The sequence below is a fragment of the Diorhabda carinulata genome, chromosome 12, assembly GCF_026250575.1.
Source record: "Diorhabda carinulata isolate Delta chromosome 12, icDioCari1.1, whole genome shotgun sequence".
NCBI lineage: Eukaryota > Metazoa > Arthropoda > Insecta > Coleoptera > Chrysomelidae > Diorhabda > Diorhabda carinulata.
The window spans coordinates 2,881,405-2,898,458 of record NC_079471.1 but is presented as its reverse complement, the minus strand read 5'-3'; the positions used below and the strand labels follow the sequence as shown (position 1 = coordinate 2,898,458).

General features: G+C 32.5%; 1 protein-coding gene across 1 annotated transcript; it reads right to left on the bottom strand.

Moving 5' to 3' along the window:
• Positions 1-5,735: 5,735 nt before the first annotated feature.
• On the bottom strand, positions 5,736-17,035 carry LOC130900261 (larval cuticle protein LCP-30-like). The gene is made up of 5 exons (XM_057810767.1): positions 17,006-17,035; positions 15,100-15,357; positions 10,928-11,111; positions 10,275-10,515; positions 5,736-5,985 (listed from the first exon to the last, which is right to left on the bottom strand). The coding sequence occupies exons 1-5, from the start codon at positions 17,033-17,035 to the stop codon at positions 5,754-5,756; spliced, it is 945 nt and encodes a 314-aa protein (XP_057666750.1). The 3' UTR covers positions 5,736-5,753.
• Between the last annotated feature and the right edge of the window lie 19 nt (positions 17,036-17,054).

The window sequence follows — 17,054 nt, the reverse complement described above, 5'->3', positions numbered from 1 at the left end:
AGCTCCTAGTATTTATATTAGATATAATATAATGAACATTCCCCCCTACAAGATGCATCTTGATGCATTGTTACAACATTTAATAAATGGCATCATTTCCAATCAACCAAGTAAATACACAACACGAAAAGTATTTCTAAACATAGACTATAATTTGATGGTTAAATAGCATGCATGGCATTATTATAGGTATTTTTATTACAGAATGACAAATCTTTGTCATGAAAGCACACGTTTATCGTAGGCGCAAATTCAAAATTCTATTGTTTCTTGATTTGATTTAAACGAGGAATTTTTCACAACATTCTGTTGTGAAAAGCTCTGTACGTAAGTTAAATTGATTGCAGCCATAATTTTTTTAAAAACGCTTGTGATTTTTTGAAATTAATAAGAAAAAACTTCGAACTTTTCATCTTTTCAAAATCTTTTCAAACATACTGACACCGAGGATATATATCCGAACATAATCCTCTTGGGGCAACCTGCAACTTGACGTAGGTATTAAGAAAAACAGTGACTAATATTCCTCTAAATAGGACCGTCAACAAAAATCGGATACAAATTGATCCTTTCCTTTTATTATGAGGTCATAGCTCGTTTCAAATAGAACAGCAAATTATTTCACTTTATTTTGAATGAAATAATTCAACTTATTTTTCAATTACACCTCGTATCTTAGTTCGACGTAATACGTAATCGTTATATATTTCTTAATATTCATCAATCGGATTGATAAGACATATTTGAATACTAAAATCTCAAGTAACAAAGTAAGATTTAGATTTAAATAGTACTTGTAGGAATTACTCTGTATTTCTTTGTAAAAATTGTGTTTATAAGAACCGTCAACCTTGTTCATTTGGTATTTTTATTTCAAGGCCATAACAAGAGATGAGACTAATCGTTATTCAGCAATTCTGTTTCGTGTTTACAATTGCAGTAATTTAATTCAACATAATCGATAATTTTCGTTCCGATGTGATATAGATAGAGACCGAGAAGAATCGATGTTATCGTAAAACCACAAGGATTATCAATAACTTCTATTGATAATTCCCAATCTATTGATAACATCTTTTGTTGTTAAAGTTTCTTCAATTATCAAATGCGAGAACAACTCCCTATTAAAATAATTGAAACGCGTAAAATCTATCAGAAATGCAGAAAATTTAGAAAATAAATGTCTGATCTGATACTTTGATATGGTAATAAAAATAAGTTTTATCATCGAATTAATTTTTTAGTAATCGATCTTTTAAACTTCCATTTGTTTATGAATTGATTCATCAGGTTACGATTCGAATCGATAAAAAAATCGATCTTTTTTACAAAGAATCGCCATCCCTAACATGAACTGAACAACGGTCGTTCGTTAAGTCTCTAGCTTATAGTAAGATCCAATCAAATTTGTTATTACTGGTCACATGATACTAATCATATGTTGATTGTTCTCTATAGGCGAACGGTGATCGGCAAGCCCGACGAAGTACGAAGAACGGAACGTCAAATTTCATCATTTAGAGCGGCGTTTATTATATAGTTTTATTTTCAGTAGATTTTAAATTTAAAAACGGCGTTAACAACGATTTTATCAAAATCGCTGGTTTAGTGCGTCAAATAAGGTCACGTGGTATAATTTCAACTGGAGTTTATAATATTTATAATACCTGATTACAAAAGCTAAACAATGTCACAATTGTAACACGTGATCTCAATTGAATATTAAAGATAGAGAGAGCAGAATTGTATTATCGGAAAAGAGATCTCTATCTCTTTCTACTGGGTATTGAACTAAACTTGTTAGATCCAATCAGAATAAAGAGTAGAGAGAGATGGAGAGTAGTATAACAATGTTTTTACTTTGTCTATCAGCAATTCGGGCCTACTTGAACAAGCTTCTATCTCTCTTCCTCTCTCTTTTTAATATTAATTCTATTGTAATTAATAACCGGACTTTAATTATTAGTATTAGCCTACGTTAAGCACTGGCATCTACGCTAATTAATTAATAATTCTTTTGAAATGCTTGTGACTTATCATCTGAATATCACCAAAGCGATTATATTCAAAACATACAAATATTTGATATTTATTTTAAAGGTTGCTTAGGAATATTTCAAAAGGTGCGTATTCGCATTTATTTATTTCGCTTGCATAATAGCAAGAGTTGGTGTTGATTGTTTGAAATGATTTATTAACGTAATTATCCTTGTAAGGGTATTGTTTTACTTTATCCATATTTTGTTATTATTTCGTTTCAAACAAAAAAAGCGGATGTTTGCTTTCAACTACTGTATAATATTTTTATTGATGTAAGAATGTCTTATGGGAGAAAAGTTGTATACGATAAATTACTACTGGTGCAGTTATTGAAAATTTAGCACGTTACGTTGTAAAAAATAATGTAGTAAATATACCGCATGTGGCGCCATCTTTATTTAACGCATTTCGATGTATACTTTTCACATACAAAGTTTGTTCTCCTTCTATCTACCCTGCATAAAAAATGCAATTCAGGAAGAAATCTAATTAATTTTGGTTAAACAAATAACAAAACATTATATCAGCTGATAGATTAGAACACTTTTGTAAAACTAACTCTGCCATATTCTGTTGTAAACCTAACCTTATTGTTTCTTCGTCTTGTTAATTTCGGGGTGATTGCCCTCAAACAGACTGTACAGAAAAAAGTTGTTTTGTTCAATGGATTATTTGTTGTTTTTTTTTAATATACTCCCACCCTTTATTCATTAAAAACAGACGGTATGGAATAAATAGACGTTTATTAATTTAATTCACTAGCGATCGAAATATGATAAACAAAGTAAAAAAGATTTCTCTTGAGTTTAAAATTAACCTCTGTTATTATACAATCAGTGTGGATGTGTTAGGTCAACGACTCTATTAAAGATTAAAGGATTATTGATTCAATTGTTTCCCAAAAGTCAGTTAAGTGTGTCAATTAACACCTTTATAATAGTCCAATTAGAATTTCTTTCATTAACTTTTCAATTTGAAACGCGTTATGAAAATATATACAGGAACATGCCTGTTGGCTGTTGATTGAAAAAATATGTGGAAATACATTTTGTATATTCGTTTACCCAAACTACTTCTAGTTCTACGAGGTGCTTTGAACAAGTATGCTTAAAGTGGAGTTTAAAAAATTGTCACAAAAATATAAAGAATCTAATATATTATCTCATATCAATCCTCATTATTTTATTATTCAGGTAAAGTAATTGAATATTAATGTTATCAAATCACAAATCATGGTGGAGATGGTATAATCTCAGTCATTAAAATGTGAAGATTTACAGAAAGATGTTGCATCGATGGTGAAGGTTTTCAATAAAAGGTCACAATGATTGATTATATGGTTTCAGTTACTGGAAACAGAAATAACTTTTTCTTTATATATTATAATCCAACTACTTGACGCCTTTTTGTCATCAGTCATCATAAAACTCTAAAGTAAAATAATAATCCAAAACATTTCTTCAGTTAAAGCGAAATTTATATCCCTATAAGAAATTGAAGTCATACAATAAGTTTCAGTAATTTTTGTAATTATGTCCAAGTCAATTTGTTCTCAAAAGTAGGTCAAACCGTAAATTTTTACATATAAGCAGAGAGCTAAAATTTTTAAAAATTACCGTGAAAAACATAAAAAATCTAGGAAGTAAAAGAAAATTGTTTTATTTTAGTCAATTTGTAAAAGGTGAGGCCTGCTTCGTAAACATTTATAGGCTGGGAGCGTGGCGTCTCCTGTAATCTAGCTACGTTGGAGGCCGGGTATAGAGGATTGCTTGAGGTCGGGAGTCCTGGTGTAGGATTTCTTACGTCGACCGGGTGTCCACACTAAACATGGCGTCGATATGGGCACCCTGGAGGAGTCTAGGGTGGCCAGGTCAGCCAAGGAGGGGCGAACCGGGCCAGGGAGGAAACTCAGCAGCCAAAAGTCCCCGCGTCGTGTAGTAGTGGGATCGCGCCTGGGAGTGAGAGTCCTGTATCAGCCCGATCAAAAGAGTGAAACCTGTACCTTTTTTGTATTTTTCAAAATTGGCTTTAATAATTTAGTCACATTTTGAAATTGCTAAATTTGCCATTGGAGAAAAAAAAAGTATTTTAAATTTTTCTATCAACTTTATAAGATGTTATGCTTCGCCATTTTTGATCCTTGTTTTTAAGAGTGACTTTATTTATATAATTAATGGATGTACAATGTTTTGGATTTGTCCCTATGCCTATAAGAATGTTTTACAATAAGATAAATCATATTATTCAGAACTTTATTCTAAAAATAAAGTTATTAATCATTGCAATGTCTTGAACTGCCATCTACTGGAGAATTTTTCAACGTAAACGCAATAATCGTCAGCATATACGCATATCTATAATTTAAAATTTTTTATTATAACTTGAGTATATTTGGAAACTGATGAATTTATATTTGAAACGAATATTTAATTCCAATCATTTCATTTTATTTTTATAATTCATTGTACAAGATGTTAGGATCCGCCATTTTTATTCCTTTTCTTTTAAAATTTATAATAATTACATTTTATTATTAACCGTTAGGCAAATGGTGTTTATAAATATTTATACTGCAAGATAGAAATTTCATCTAATTCATGGTTCTATTGACAATTAAATTCATTATATTGATACGTCTTTCTCCGCCATCTTCTGAGGATTGTTTGAAATAATGCAGATGGAAACTGGATACTTTGTAACTAGAGTTAGACAATAAGCGCTTATTAAAGATGGCAACACACATTACCAGCATAGTCATGTTTAGATTAGAGAATATCACTTCTTCTCATTAATAATTATTATAAATACGTACCTAATAGATTATCAAATCTGATATTTAAAAATATAAATGAATATAATAGTTCCAGTATCATTATTGTGTGCCCTGCCATCTATTGGGTGACATCTTGAAATACAAGTTTTTGGTTTCTGTCTAAATAAAACAGGACCCGATATGCTATGAATAATTGAATTGAAGATATTTTTATAAATTTGCTATATTCATTCACATAGAATTATCAACATCATTGATAATATATAAATATACAATAGAACATCTTAAAATCCGGACTTCTACAACGCAGAATATGTAAAATCCGGACTGATTCGTTTGTATCGTAATGTATTTTGTATTTGACACTAGATGGCAAAACCATACATAAGGATAGCATGAAGAGTATGTTTATAAAGTTTTCAATCTTCTTATTGTTATCATTTTATAATTGAGTTTTTGTGCATTATTAAACGCGATCTATTATAATTTATGTATACCTCTCCCTCTGTTTAAATTATTATGTAGTGCGATATGATTTCTCGTTAGCGCGATAGATGGCACGACCCTAAATACATTCGAATATTTGTATGATCTAAGATCAGAAAAACCTTTTCTAGCGATTCCGGTTTAACGATATTGTACTGTATTCCAATATACATCAATTACATAGCTATATAATACAAAAATTCCATATATAATAAGATAAAGTATAGTAACAAAAATCAATATTTTGTCTTGCCATCTATTGGATAATATCTAAAAGCTACAGTTCCTAGTTTAACGGAAATTATTGAATAATGTAGGAACCTGCAATTTGAGAAAATGTTGATGATGGAAGGTTTCTGTACTTCATAAGGTTGAATAGGCACAAGAAACGACACAAAGTATTTGAAAAAACTGTTTTATTTTATATAAAAATACATTTGTAAATGTTAGGGGACTAAATATCTTTCCTATTTAAATTTTCTAATATAGCTTTTTGTAAAATTGGATGTAGATGACTTCCTCTCGGGATAAAACCATTTTCGTCTGCTGTGTATTCTACATTGTATACTTTATTGTCTGTACCAGTGTATTGGTAGAAACCTTTGGTGCTTATGGTCTCGTCCTTGGTACCGCTATTATGTATCTTGGCATTTTCCTCGCCACTTATTTCGTTTTCGGTTTCATATCTAAAAATTTCGTAGAAAATGAGGAAAAAATTGTTTATTGATTAATATTTCACCTTTCGAAGGTCTAAGTGTCATAAATTTAAATCTTCCTATTCGCAAGCAGTGCTCTAATTTAAGTAATTGAATATTAAATAATTTCCTTTAAAAGGTCATCAACGTTATGATGTTAAAACTACGCATTTATGGTGAAGATATGCGAAAAATTATGTTTTCTATCCGAAGAATTTGGAAATCATGTTAGTTTCAAGATGAAACGAATCGTTTTCCAGAAATTCCTCAATTATTCGAGCGTCCGATATCTTTCCCAAACTCATCGTATCAAAAAATCTTTTTTACAAAAATTTGGCAAAGATTGAAGCAATTTTTTTTATACTATATAGTTTGTATAATCAAAAAAGGGCGTTGAATTTTTTTATGGTAGTACCAATGTTTCTCTTTGGATTAACTTGCATTACAACGTTGCCATTCTACAACTGTAGGTACTTCAAAATCATACAGAGATATTCGCCAAAAAAAATGTATTCCAACTTTAACCCTGTATATTTCGCACAAATATGTAGCTGAAGGAATTTAATATAAATAGTTACTTAGGCACACGTTCCCTCAATTGATTCGTGTCAAAAAATAATCGATAACTCACATGGCTTGGGAAATATTTAATTTTTGCACGAGCATATCCAAATTTTTTGAAATTTCTAGACAAAAATATTGAAAATACTCATTTATATTGAAGGTATGCGAAAAATCAAGGAATACTATGAATTTTCTACGAAAATCCAAGAATCGCGTTAGTTTCCGGTTTAAATACATCCGGGAAATGTAATTTTCATAAATTTTACTCAATTTTCCGACTAAAATAATTTTTTTCCGAGCAATTGATATCTTTTTCGAGCTCCTCGTAAAAGATAAATTTAGCAAAGACTGAAATAAAGGGGTCCCCTTTGATTGAAACTTTCAATTTTATGACATTCAGTTGGTATAATCAAAAAAAAACTGCTTTACATTTTCTACGATAGTACCAACGTTTTTCTTTGGATTAACTTGTATTACAACGTTGCCATTCCACAACTGTAGGTACTACAAATTTTTATAGAGGCATTTATCAAAAAAACATCACCACAAGATTAATAAATCTTCGTATCCACAAACAGTGCTCGAATTCAAGTAATTTTTGAGAATATTAAATAACTTTTTACTCAAAGTTTGAAGTATCGACTTAAATATTTATTTGAATCGTGGAAATATGCATATATAAATTTGTTCGTGACATTTTCTATAATATTAGATTTATACTCACGAATTTGTTTCTTGAAATACGGCAATTATACCAGCACGATATTTGAGAATGAATTGTTTGTCAGCCTTATATAAAAAGTCAAAGTCAACAGTTAATATTATAGTTTAAAGATATTCAAATCGCATTTTAGATGAAACATGGATATTATGAAACTAACGTCATTTGGAGAAAAAATTAACCTAAATATTATAGATAGAAATCTATAATGTTAAATTTATTGAGTTTATTATTTAGTTTGACGTCATTCACGTGAGCGTGATGACATCATCGCTACAATTTTAGAGTAGAAATGGGAAATTCTTAATACCTATGCATCCATATCAATATACAGGGTTTGTCCGGAAAGTAATAGAACTGATTTTCTTCCGCCGCGATTGTACTTCAGAGCGTGCGCGCACCGACTGGATTCGGTAGAGGGCGTTCCTAGCTAACAAACGAGCGGCTGGTCAGTTGTCTCCGAGCACCTGTAGAGTCAGGACGGTCATTTTCGCGCGACGTGTTTCTGTGAGTTGTGCAAGCCGAAAATGCAGCGTTCGTTAGAGCAGAGGTACGCGATTAAATTATGTGTGAAACTCGGTAAATCTGCGACAGAGAGTTTGATATGATCAAGCAGGCTTACCCAGATGTTGCTTTAGCAAGAAGTGGTGTGTTTCGGTGGCACCAGGCCTTTTTGGAGGGCCGGGAAGAGGTCGCCGATGAAGACCGTACTGGAAGACCTTCGACTTCGACAAACACCGACAATGTGACTCGTGTGCGCAAAGTTTTGAACACAGACCGTCGACTAAGTATTCGTTTGATTGCCCAGATGTTAAATTTACCAAAATCTGTGGTTCATGACATTGTGACGGAGCACCACGACAACGCCCCGGCTCACACCGCCTTTCTTGTGACTAAGGTCGGCATTCCAACGCTTCCGCAGCCGCCCTACAGCCCAGATGTGGCCCCCCCGGACTTTTTTTTGTTTCCTCGCCTGAAAAGGCCGATGAAAGGCAAGCATTTCGAGACGACAGAGGGGATCCAAGCAGCATGCACCGCGGCTCTCAAGGCTATTCCGGAGAATGCCTTCCGTGACGCCTTCAATGCTTGGAAATCGCGCTGGCAGCGCTGCATCGACGCAGAAGGAGCCTATTTTGAAAGTTTTTAAAGAATTGTAACGATTGGCTCAATAAATTTTTTTAAATCGACTCAGTCCTATTATTTTCCGGACAAACCCTGTATTTGAGAAACCTAACCTAACTTCCGCACTCATTCGCGCAACTTCAATAAGTATCCTTTCTTTGAGTTCAGTGATATTTAGTTGTCTATTTTAGTCAAATTTATCGGTACTGGGGTACGGAAAATAAGAAGAAACCTGTTAAGATCTTAATTCCCAAATTGAACTGGTCATTTACAAGCAGAAATGATGTATGGCTGTAATAAGATGGATCGCCTCCACACCGTGTTGTTTTGGTACGCATCCACTTGAAGAATGTCTTTCCAAATCAGTGGATAGGTCTAAGAGGACCAATGGAATGGCCGTATAGATCACCTGATTTGACTTCCCTTGATTCCGTTTTATGTAGACACTTGAAAAGTACAGGGGACACGTATTCGTGGTTGCATGAATAACTGCGGTTATAGAGAAGGTTCGAGAAGAGTTGATGACACGTATTTCTTATTGAATTATAGGGGAAAGTTGAAAATTTGAACTTCGTTGTATTTAATGGATAATACAATTTATTGTAATAATGGAAGTTTATTAATTCCTTAGATAAATTAAAATATATTGACATGGCTGAATAGTTATAACAAAGACCTTCCAAATGATGACAATGAAGACATTTGATTATTTAGATTACTCTAAAATTTCAATTTTTGAGCGGTTATCTTGATTATTTGTATAAAACAGCACAGCAGTCCTTACAGGCCCATGGCTTGGAGTCTATTTACCTATTTAGTGCTTTTCTCCAACTCTTTTTGTTCACGGCTGCATTGTTGCCAGTTCGCTATCCCTAACTTCCGTAAGTGTTCCTTATACGCATCTAACCATTTTCTACGTGGACGCACTCTTCTTCTTTTTGCTCCTTCTCCACTTGTTAAGGTTCTTTCCACCCACATATCCCCCAACCAACTAAATCACTATACAGCCGATCTTTGCCTGACCATATGTAACATTTTAATCTCTGCATTCGTTCTTCTTCTCTATTCATCTTGTATCCCTCCAAAAATATTTTTTAACAGTCCTCTTTCCAATGCATTTAGCCTGTTTTCCACTTTCTTATTCATGAGCCAGCGTTCACTACCATATAACACCATAGGTTGTATAACTGTCTTGTAAATTCTTAGCTTCGCTACCATTGTGATATCTATGGAAATTAATAGGTTTCCTACAGCTTTAACTGTTTTATTTCCTCTTGCCAATTCTTTAGATTCGCCCCCTTTACTTGTTATCGTCACTTCCAGGTATTGAAGCTCTTAATTGGTTGTCACTAAAAAAGTCGTTACCCACGTAGACTATATCTTTTTGCTGTCTTTTCAAATAGAAAGAACCTTTTTTTTAGTCCCTTACTATTATAAATCATTCCTAGGGATCGTAATCCACTATCCTTGAGCTGAGAATCACCTCAAGTAGGAAAAGAAACAACACTGTTGATAACGCCCTGTTTCAAGCCTTCCTTCTATGTCTTAGGTTTTGTTTAGCGTTATTTTCACCAATCGTATTAATTTCTTAGGTATTCCAAGTGCTAGAGCTTCGTAGAGGTTTTAATATTGAATCATATGTCTGTTCAAATAAATAATAGGTTCAAATTCAGTCTCTGCTCATAGCTATCAGTTATCTTGATTACTTACTAGATAATTTGGGAGATGTTGGGGAGGACCAAGTTGGACGTTATGAAAAAGCGCCACCATGGTTGCTTTAATACCAGGGGGGAATACTGTTGGTCCCTTCACCAAGAACTCAATCTTTCTACAGGGATTTTTAAACCATATAATGTAAAGAGAATATACTTACTCCCAATGAAAACCATCGGAGTTAACATCGCTAGCCAATCTGATAATTTTCCATCTGTTATCATCATATTTTCCGTATTTGGCAGGTGTTTCAGTTACCACACTGATCGTTGGTTGGACTAATTTGTTTTTGATAAAACTGTCTGAAGCGATATTTCCTCTACTTTGAAAATTATTGAACGATTTGAGTGAATTTGCGGATTTGTAAGGATATTGTCTATCTCGTTGATGTCTGTATTTATCTACAAACCAATATTGTATCTAGATATACATTATCTTGCAGTAGATATTGTATAGAAAATCAGAGTACACCTAAATATCAACTAATGGTGACAATAACATGAAAATAACTAATAGAAACTGCCAGGTATTCATCATCGTCATTTAGCAATCTGTCTCGTCTACTGGTGTCCTTTGTCTCCTTCCATGGCATCGGTGGTCGTCCCTTGTTTCTGTATGCTTCATGCCTGAGACGCCATTCTAGTATTCTCTTCGTCTAGGGCAGTAGGTGTAAGGGAAAATGGCACGAAGGCACTGAGGACCTGGTTACGGTCGTATAACTGGATATAAGTGGATGTATCTTCCAGATAGACAGATAGATAGGTAACGTCTAAAATCTTCTATCCGAAATGGAAAGCAGCTAATTATACTCACTATCAATATGGGCGTATCTTCCGGTACCGTCGTCGTGATATAAACCGCTGTAGTCTGGAATATATCTACCAGAATCATCATGTATATACCTTCCTTCGTCATCTGGATGATATTGTCCATCGTCTTCATCATTTAAACATTGTATTGAGACCAAAGAGACAGTGATAAAAAAATAAAATAGGATCTGCAATTAAAAATAATCTATGATAGAATATATTCTATGTTATTCAAACCATAATAATCATTCAAAAATTTGAAATAATCAATCTGCGATTTATCGAATACATACTATCTTCTTCTATCAATAAAAATCAAACATAAGATCGATTGTCTTCTTCACAAGACCAACTACAAGACTTACGTAAAAAGAGACAACGATATAATTGACGTAACGGGAATAACTGACAGTTATTGCATTTTGAGGTTATGTGGTTATGTTGAGGTTATGTTGAGGTTTAGTCTATTTTTGGATTGAACTTGTATTTATTGTTGAAATCTTTTCTTTTAAGAAATGATCAACATGTAAACATTTTATAATGCCTACAATGCCGTAAAAAAGGAGAATTACAATGTATATTATATGATTCAACTGCGCTGAAAATATCTGTGGAAACGTTAAACGTCAAAATAATCAACTTTCTCAATACCACTTTATTTTGTAATAACCAATTCGTAAAAAGCCAACCTTTGGAAGATTAGTCATAACGATTATTTCTACCGAGTTGGCAGAACTTGTGAATAAAGTTCCTGACGTATTAGTCACGTGATGGAAGATCTTCACCGTTTCTATTTTATTCAACTTTCGTTTTCAAATGATAAAGATTTAATCATTCTAATCGCATCTAAAAAACCAGGTTTTTATCAAAAATAACACGTGAATATCTGTGGTAGGAAACACAAAGATAACCGAAGCATGTTTCATTGAATGCATCTAATATTTCGATCCTGGGTCTGTCTGTGTTTACCTGTGTTTGGTATGTGCTTCAATTGGCCGACGATGGGGAATAATGCAGCCGCAGTTGTACCCACCCACCCTTAATTTCTTGCTTTACAAAAAAAAACAAAATGTATCCCTGAACCTGGAAGGAACTGTTTTTTTCTTTTTTAAGTTGGAACCTTCAAAACCAGTTTGGTCGTTCGTTTTTTTTATTTTCCAGCTTGAAGCAATGCAATCACCAACAAAAACCTGCAGAGGAGCAACTCCTATATCAGGGCCAATTCCAATGGATCCTCCTTACCACAAAGAATTTTTGTTAGCCTACCCAACGATCTTTTTTTTCACATTTTTGGACTTGAGTCATTATTCTTGTAGAACAGCAATATAGTATCAAAATAACGATCTTTTTTCTGAATTGCTTTCAAGAAATTAATACAAATAGAATGTAGTATAAATAAATTTGGAAAATGTACTAATTTATAAAAAATGTTGTTTCCAGCACTGGTTATTGAACCTAACCTAACAATTTCTTGTAAATTGTTGTAAAGCGATTATCAGGAATATGCTATGTTTTTTTAAAAAACTTTAAGCAGTTTTTCATGGGAAATATTATACAGTAGTTTAATATCGTATTGTATTATAACAAATAATAATTTTACTCAAAAGACTTCCACAATGAAAAGTAGAGTATGCAAAGGTTATTAACGATATATGTCAAATCGAGTTTATTGAACCTAACCTAACAATTTCTTGTAAATTGTTGTGAAACGATTATCAGGAATTTGCTGTTTTTTTTAAAAAACTTTAAGCAGTTTTTCATGGGAAATATTATACAGTAGTTTAATATCGTATTGTATTATAACAAATAATAATTTTACTCAAAAGACTTCCACAATGAAAAGTAGAGTATGCAAAGGTTATATGTCAAATCGAGTTTATTGAACCTAACCTAACAATTTTTTGTAAAGCGGAATATACTAGAAACAGTTACGATTCTAAAAATTTTTTCATAAAAAATATTAAGAATTAGTTTAATATGAATAATCAAAGATTTAAAATGGAACCGTTACTTTTATGTAATGTTTTAATGAAATAATAAAGTATATTTGTTATACGTGGGTAGGAATCTTTCTGTCAGACATTCCTCATGAGTCAATTGTGCATTTATAATGAATAAAGAGGTGGTAATATCTACTTATTGATATGAATTCTTCAAATTTTTCGTTTTTACACCTTTCTATATTTGATTTCTTACCTGTTTTCGATTTTAGATCACTTCAGGATAGATAATACCCAGTCAATATGAAATTTTATCCATATGAAATACTTTACTAGAATTTTGCGTAATTTTTATACATGGTGATGCCAATATATTATACGATACATGTTTGATAAATATATGTGTCGTGAAGATCAGTTCACACCCAAAGCAACGGACTAAAAAGGGAGAATCGGTTCCAAATAAGGCAAAGACCGTTCCATCTGCAGGCAAGTTAATGGAGTTGGTTTTTTGATATAATTTTTATTGATTATCTTGAAAAAGAAAAATGCGAACTTATTGCAAAATTTGAGCGAAGAAATCGAGCAAAAACGGCCGCATTTGGCTAAGAAGAAAGTGTTGATTCATCAAGACAATGCACCAGCTCACATTTTAGTTATTGCAGTGCCTAAAATTTATGAATTAAAGTTTAAATTGCTACCACATGCATCCTTTTCGCCAAATTTAACTCATTCGGATTATTTTCTGTTCCCAGACTAAAAAAAACATGACTCGGTGGTCAAAGATTTTCCAACAATGAAGAAGTGGGAAATAATCAAGTTATTACAAGTATTTTTCATTGGGACACCATGTATTGAAAATTGATATCACTATAAACATTTTCTACGTTAAAAATATTGTTCAAAAAGGAAATTTTCATTTTGTAAACAGACCACATTGATGACAGTCGTTTTTGTTTACGAAATCTTTTTTTAAATTTAAAGTTGTTTTGTCTCAACTATAAACCAATCGTTTTACTCAAATTACTTTAAAAAAATATTAGTTTGGACAATTTTTCAATGTGATAATCAAAAATGTTCATTTATAAATAGACTAATGATATGTTACATTTTTAATTGAACTTTTATTATTAAAAAGTTGACCTGTTGGATTATGTTAATTGTTTGCAACACTCACCCACTTTTTCATCTTCCGATGTTCTTGTTTCACTCTTTGTCATCAACTGTATTCGCACTGCCATTTTATTTGCTTAAATATCCACAGTATACAGGGTAAAGTTTTATCTTCTTTAATATCAATGTCAAATTCTATTCAAATGTGTTCGACCAAGTTTTTTCTTTTCTTTTGTTACGATATTGAAAGTTGATTAGATTTTTTCGTCAAGATAAAACGTCCTCGTTGGGAGATTTCATGATAAAACGAACACATTCTTTAACGCCTTTTAATAGAATTTGAATGTGTTATGAAAACAGTAATTAGTCCCAATTTAAATACGAGGCGTGTTGTGAATTAAAAAAACTAAAAAACACCATAGATACTTCACTTTTCCATAGTATTCCCATATTTATCTTATCGTAGGTTCAACTTTTGTTTTCCATCGTCAAATAAAGCTACTAACTGATTACGATTATTGATTATGGTGCTGCTCCACCAGATACCTCTTCAAGTGAAGAATCTCCATGTATAACAGCATCTTCATCTTCGTAAGGTTAAATACACAAGATAAAATGATTAAAGTGATGATGAAGACATATATTAACTACTACTTTAATGGAAAAAGTTGCAAAACTAAAGTCGAAACGAATTTTCATCATTATAAGCGATTCACTCCTAAAACAAACTAGCTGCTCATCAATTGTAACAGTTTCATTCATCAAACATATCTCAAATTCATCTAATTGCCGTTAATTTGTCTTCTTCCTTCTCTCTTCTCGCGGCTGTAAAGAACGATCGACGTATGGATCAGTTACTGGACCACACTTCTCAGTTTGATTCTTTACTACACCCCAGTGTCCCAGTTTATATCTGAATGTCTATAAAACTATCTAGTTCGACCGGTAAGCACTGTTTTTGTTTGTTTGAATGTTTTTAATCCAGTTATTGTAATATCTAAAGGCTTCTTCGTTGGCGTGAAGGCAAATCAACTCTTCCATTTCAACAAATAGAGAAAATCTAAGGGCGCAATTGCATCCACACTATATTCCGCCATTTTAGACCAGATTTTGAGGTATATACGGACACTTTCGAATCTTGAGGTATGGGTACGACTCTGTGAAGAATAGGTACGGTGTGGGTCAGGTTATTGACCTCTATTTCCGTATTAAGTTCATTGGTATCGTCCTCATCTTCTTCATCCGATTCATAGTGAATGTCTGATTCCGAACAGTCTGCATTTGGATTTTCAAACGTCTCCTCATGTTCGCCATGTGTATGTCTTGATCCATTCTGACCCAAATCTTCAAGAAACGCCTCATTTCTCTCAGTGGGACTCCACTTTTAACTGCTCAAAACACACGATAACACAGGATAAGTTATTAAGGAGAGTTATTAAGGAGTATTGGGGTCCTTCGAGAACCTATCGGCATTCAAAGGTTAAAGCACGAAGAGTTTTCTTTGTGGACATTCTTTTTGAGTTTTTCTTTTTATAAAACTCCTTCTTATATGTTAATAAATGTTGTTTAGATAATAATTTTCGACCTAAATCTTATTTGTTCAGTTTCAAAAACGGATTAGTCTGTAATTGCATAAAAAGTATGCAATGAATACATTTTTCTATTACACCTTAAACTGGGATGGAAAATTATTCATTTAAAAAAGGCTAAGGCCACATATTAACGTCATTGACGGTAAGTGTCGATTTATTTATAATATTAATTGATTCAGATACAAATATTACGTTTTGTATGGATATTCGGAGAATACTAAACGATATTTAAATGTCAGAATATCAATTTATTATCATTAATATCATTATTATCATTAAGCAATTGTAAATATCTTCGATTTATATCTTCGACAAAACTTAGTGACAATAATGCCATCTGTCGAAGAATAGAAATAATAGAAAAGCGGATACTAATTATGGTAGTTTTACAATTATAGGAACCTTGTGTCATATTAGCATTAGGAACAGATTAGTTTCTTAATTTAACAGTAGAGTGCATTGGTCTCATTATATAAAAAATCTGGGGAAAGTTTGGTTTTTTCTGTTTTGAATGGTTGGCAGTCCTGCTAATGACATTTTTCAAGTGCTATCATCTTGATTTTATCGAGTATTTAAATCTCTACATCATAAATTGTTTCGGTCTGAGTTTGATTATGTTTCAATATGAAAATAACATTAATTAAATATGGTGAATGATGACATACGGGGACGGATTGACGAAAAAGTGACTTTCCAGAGATTGTCACACTTTCGCTATTAGTTTCCGCCATATTTGTGCTGTCGTCTGTCAAAATTATACGTAAACATGACAGGTGGATTAGTTTTAATATTTATTCATATTTATATATTGCGGAAATTTGTTTTCTTATATAAATATAGTGTTAATCATGATTTTGTACATAGGAAGACAATTAAAGAAACAGTGGAAAAGTTCATGTAAATATTATCATAAAAAATTCGTTTAAATGACTATAAATGACTATGATTTTATGAATTAATTTAACTGTCACTGTCAGTAAATTGAAATTTAAGGAAATACTTGCAATTCGAATGATGAAACAATTCAAGACGTTTTCCTCAAGCTAAAAGAAGGAACGTTAAGTAAAGGTTAAGTAAATTTTGTCTGTCCGAGCTACATTTTTTGTTAATTCATCTTAGTTGCGTAGACCCTAACATTGGCCTTCTTAATCTTCTCATACCGGTTAGAATCGTGGACCCTCAAAGCATTTGAAATGTGGTGCACCAGGAATTTGCTTAGAATTCCCTGAACCTCGAAGATAACTAGTCAGAGTTAAGTATAATCACCACCAATTCCCATAGTTAATGAAAATTGGTTGCCACCAGTCTCTGCAGACGACAATTTGGTAGGAGCAGCAGTAAACAGTGTGTTCATTATGAATATTACCAAACTTTTACTTAAAGGGCAACGCACTATTCATGCATTCCTCTTCGTTTTGCAGAGAATAGAAATCTTACTTTCTGAATCTTCTTTTTAGAAATGATCATTTTTGGTTTCTTGAAAAGA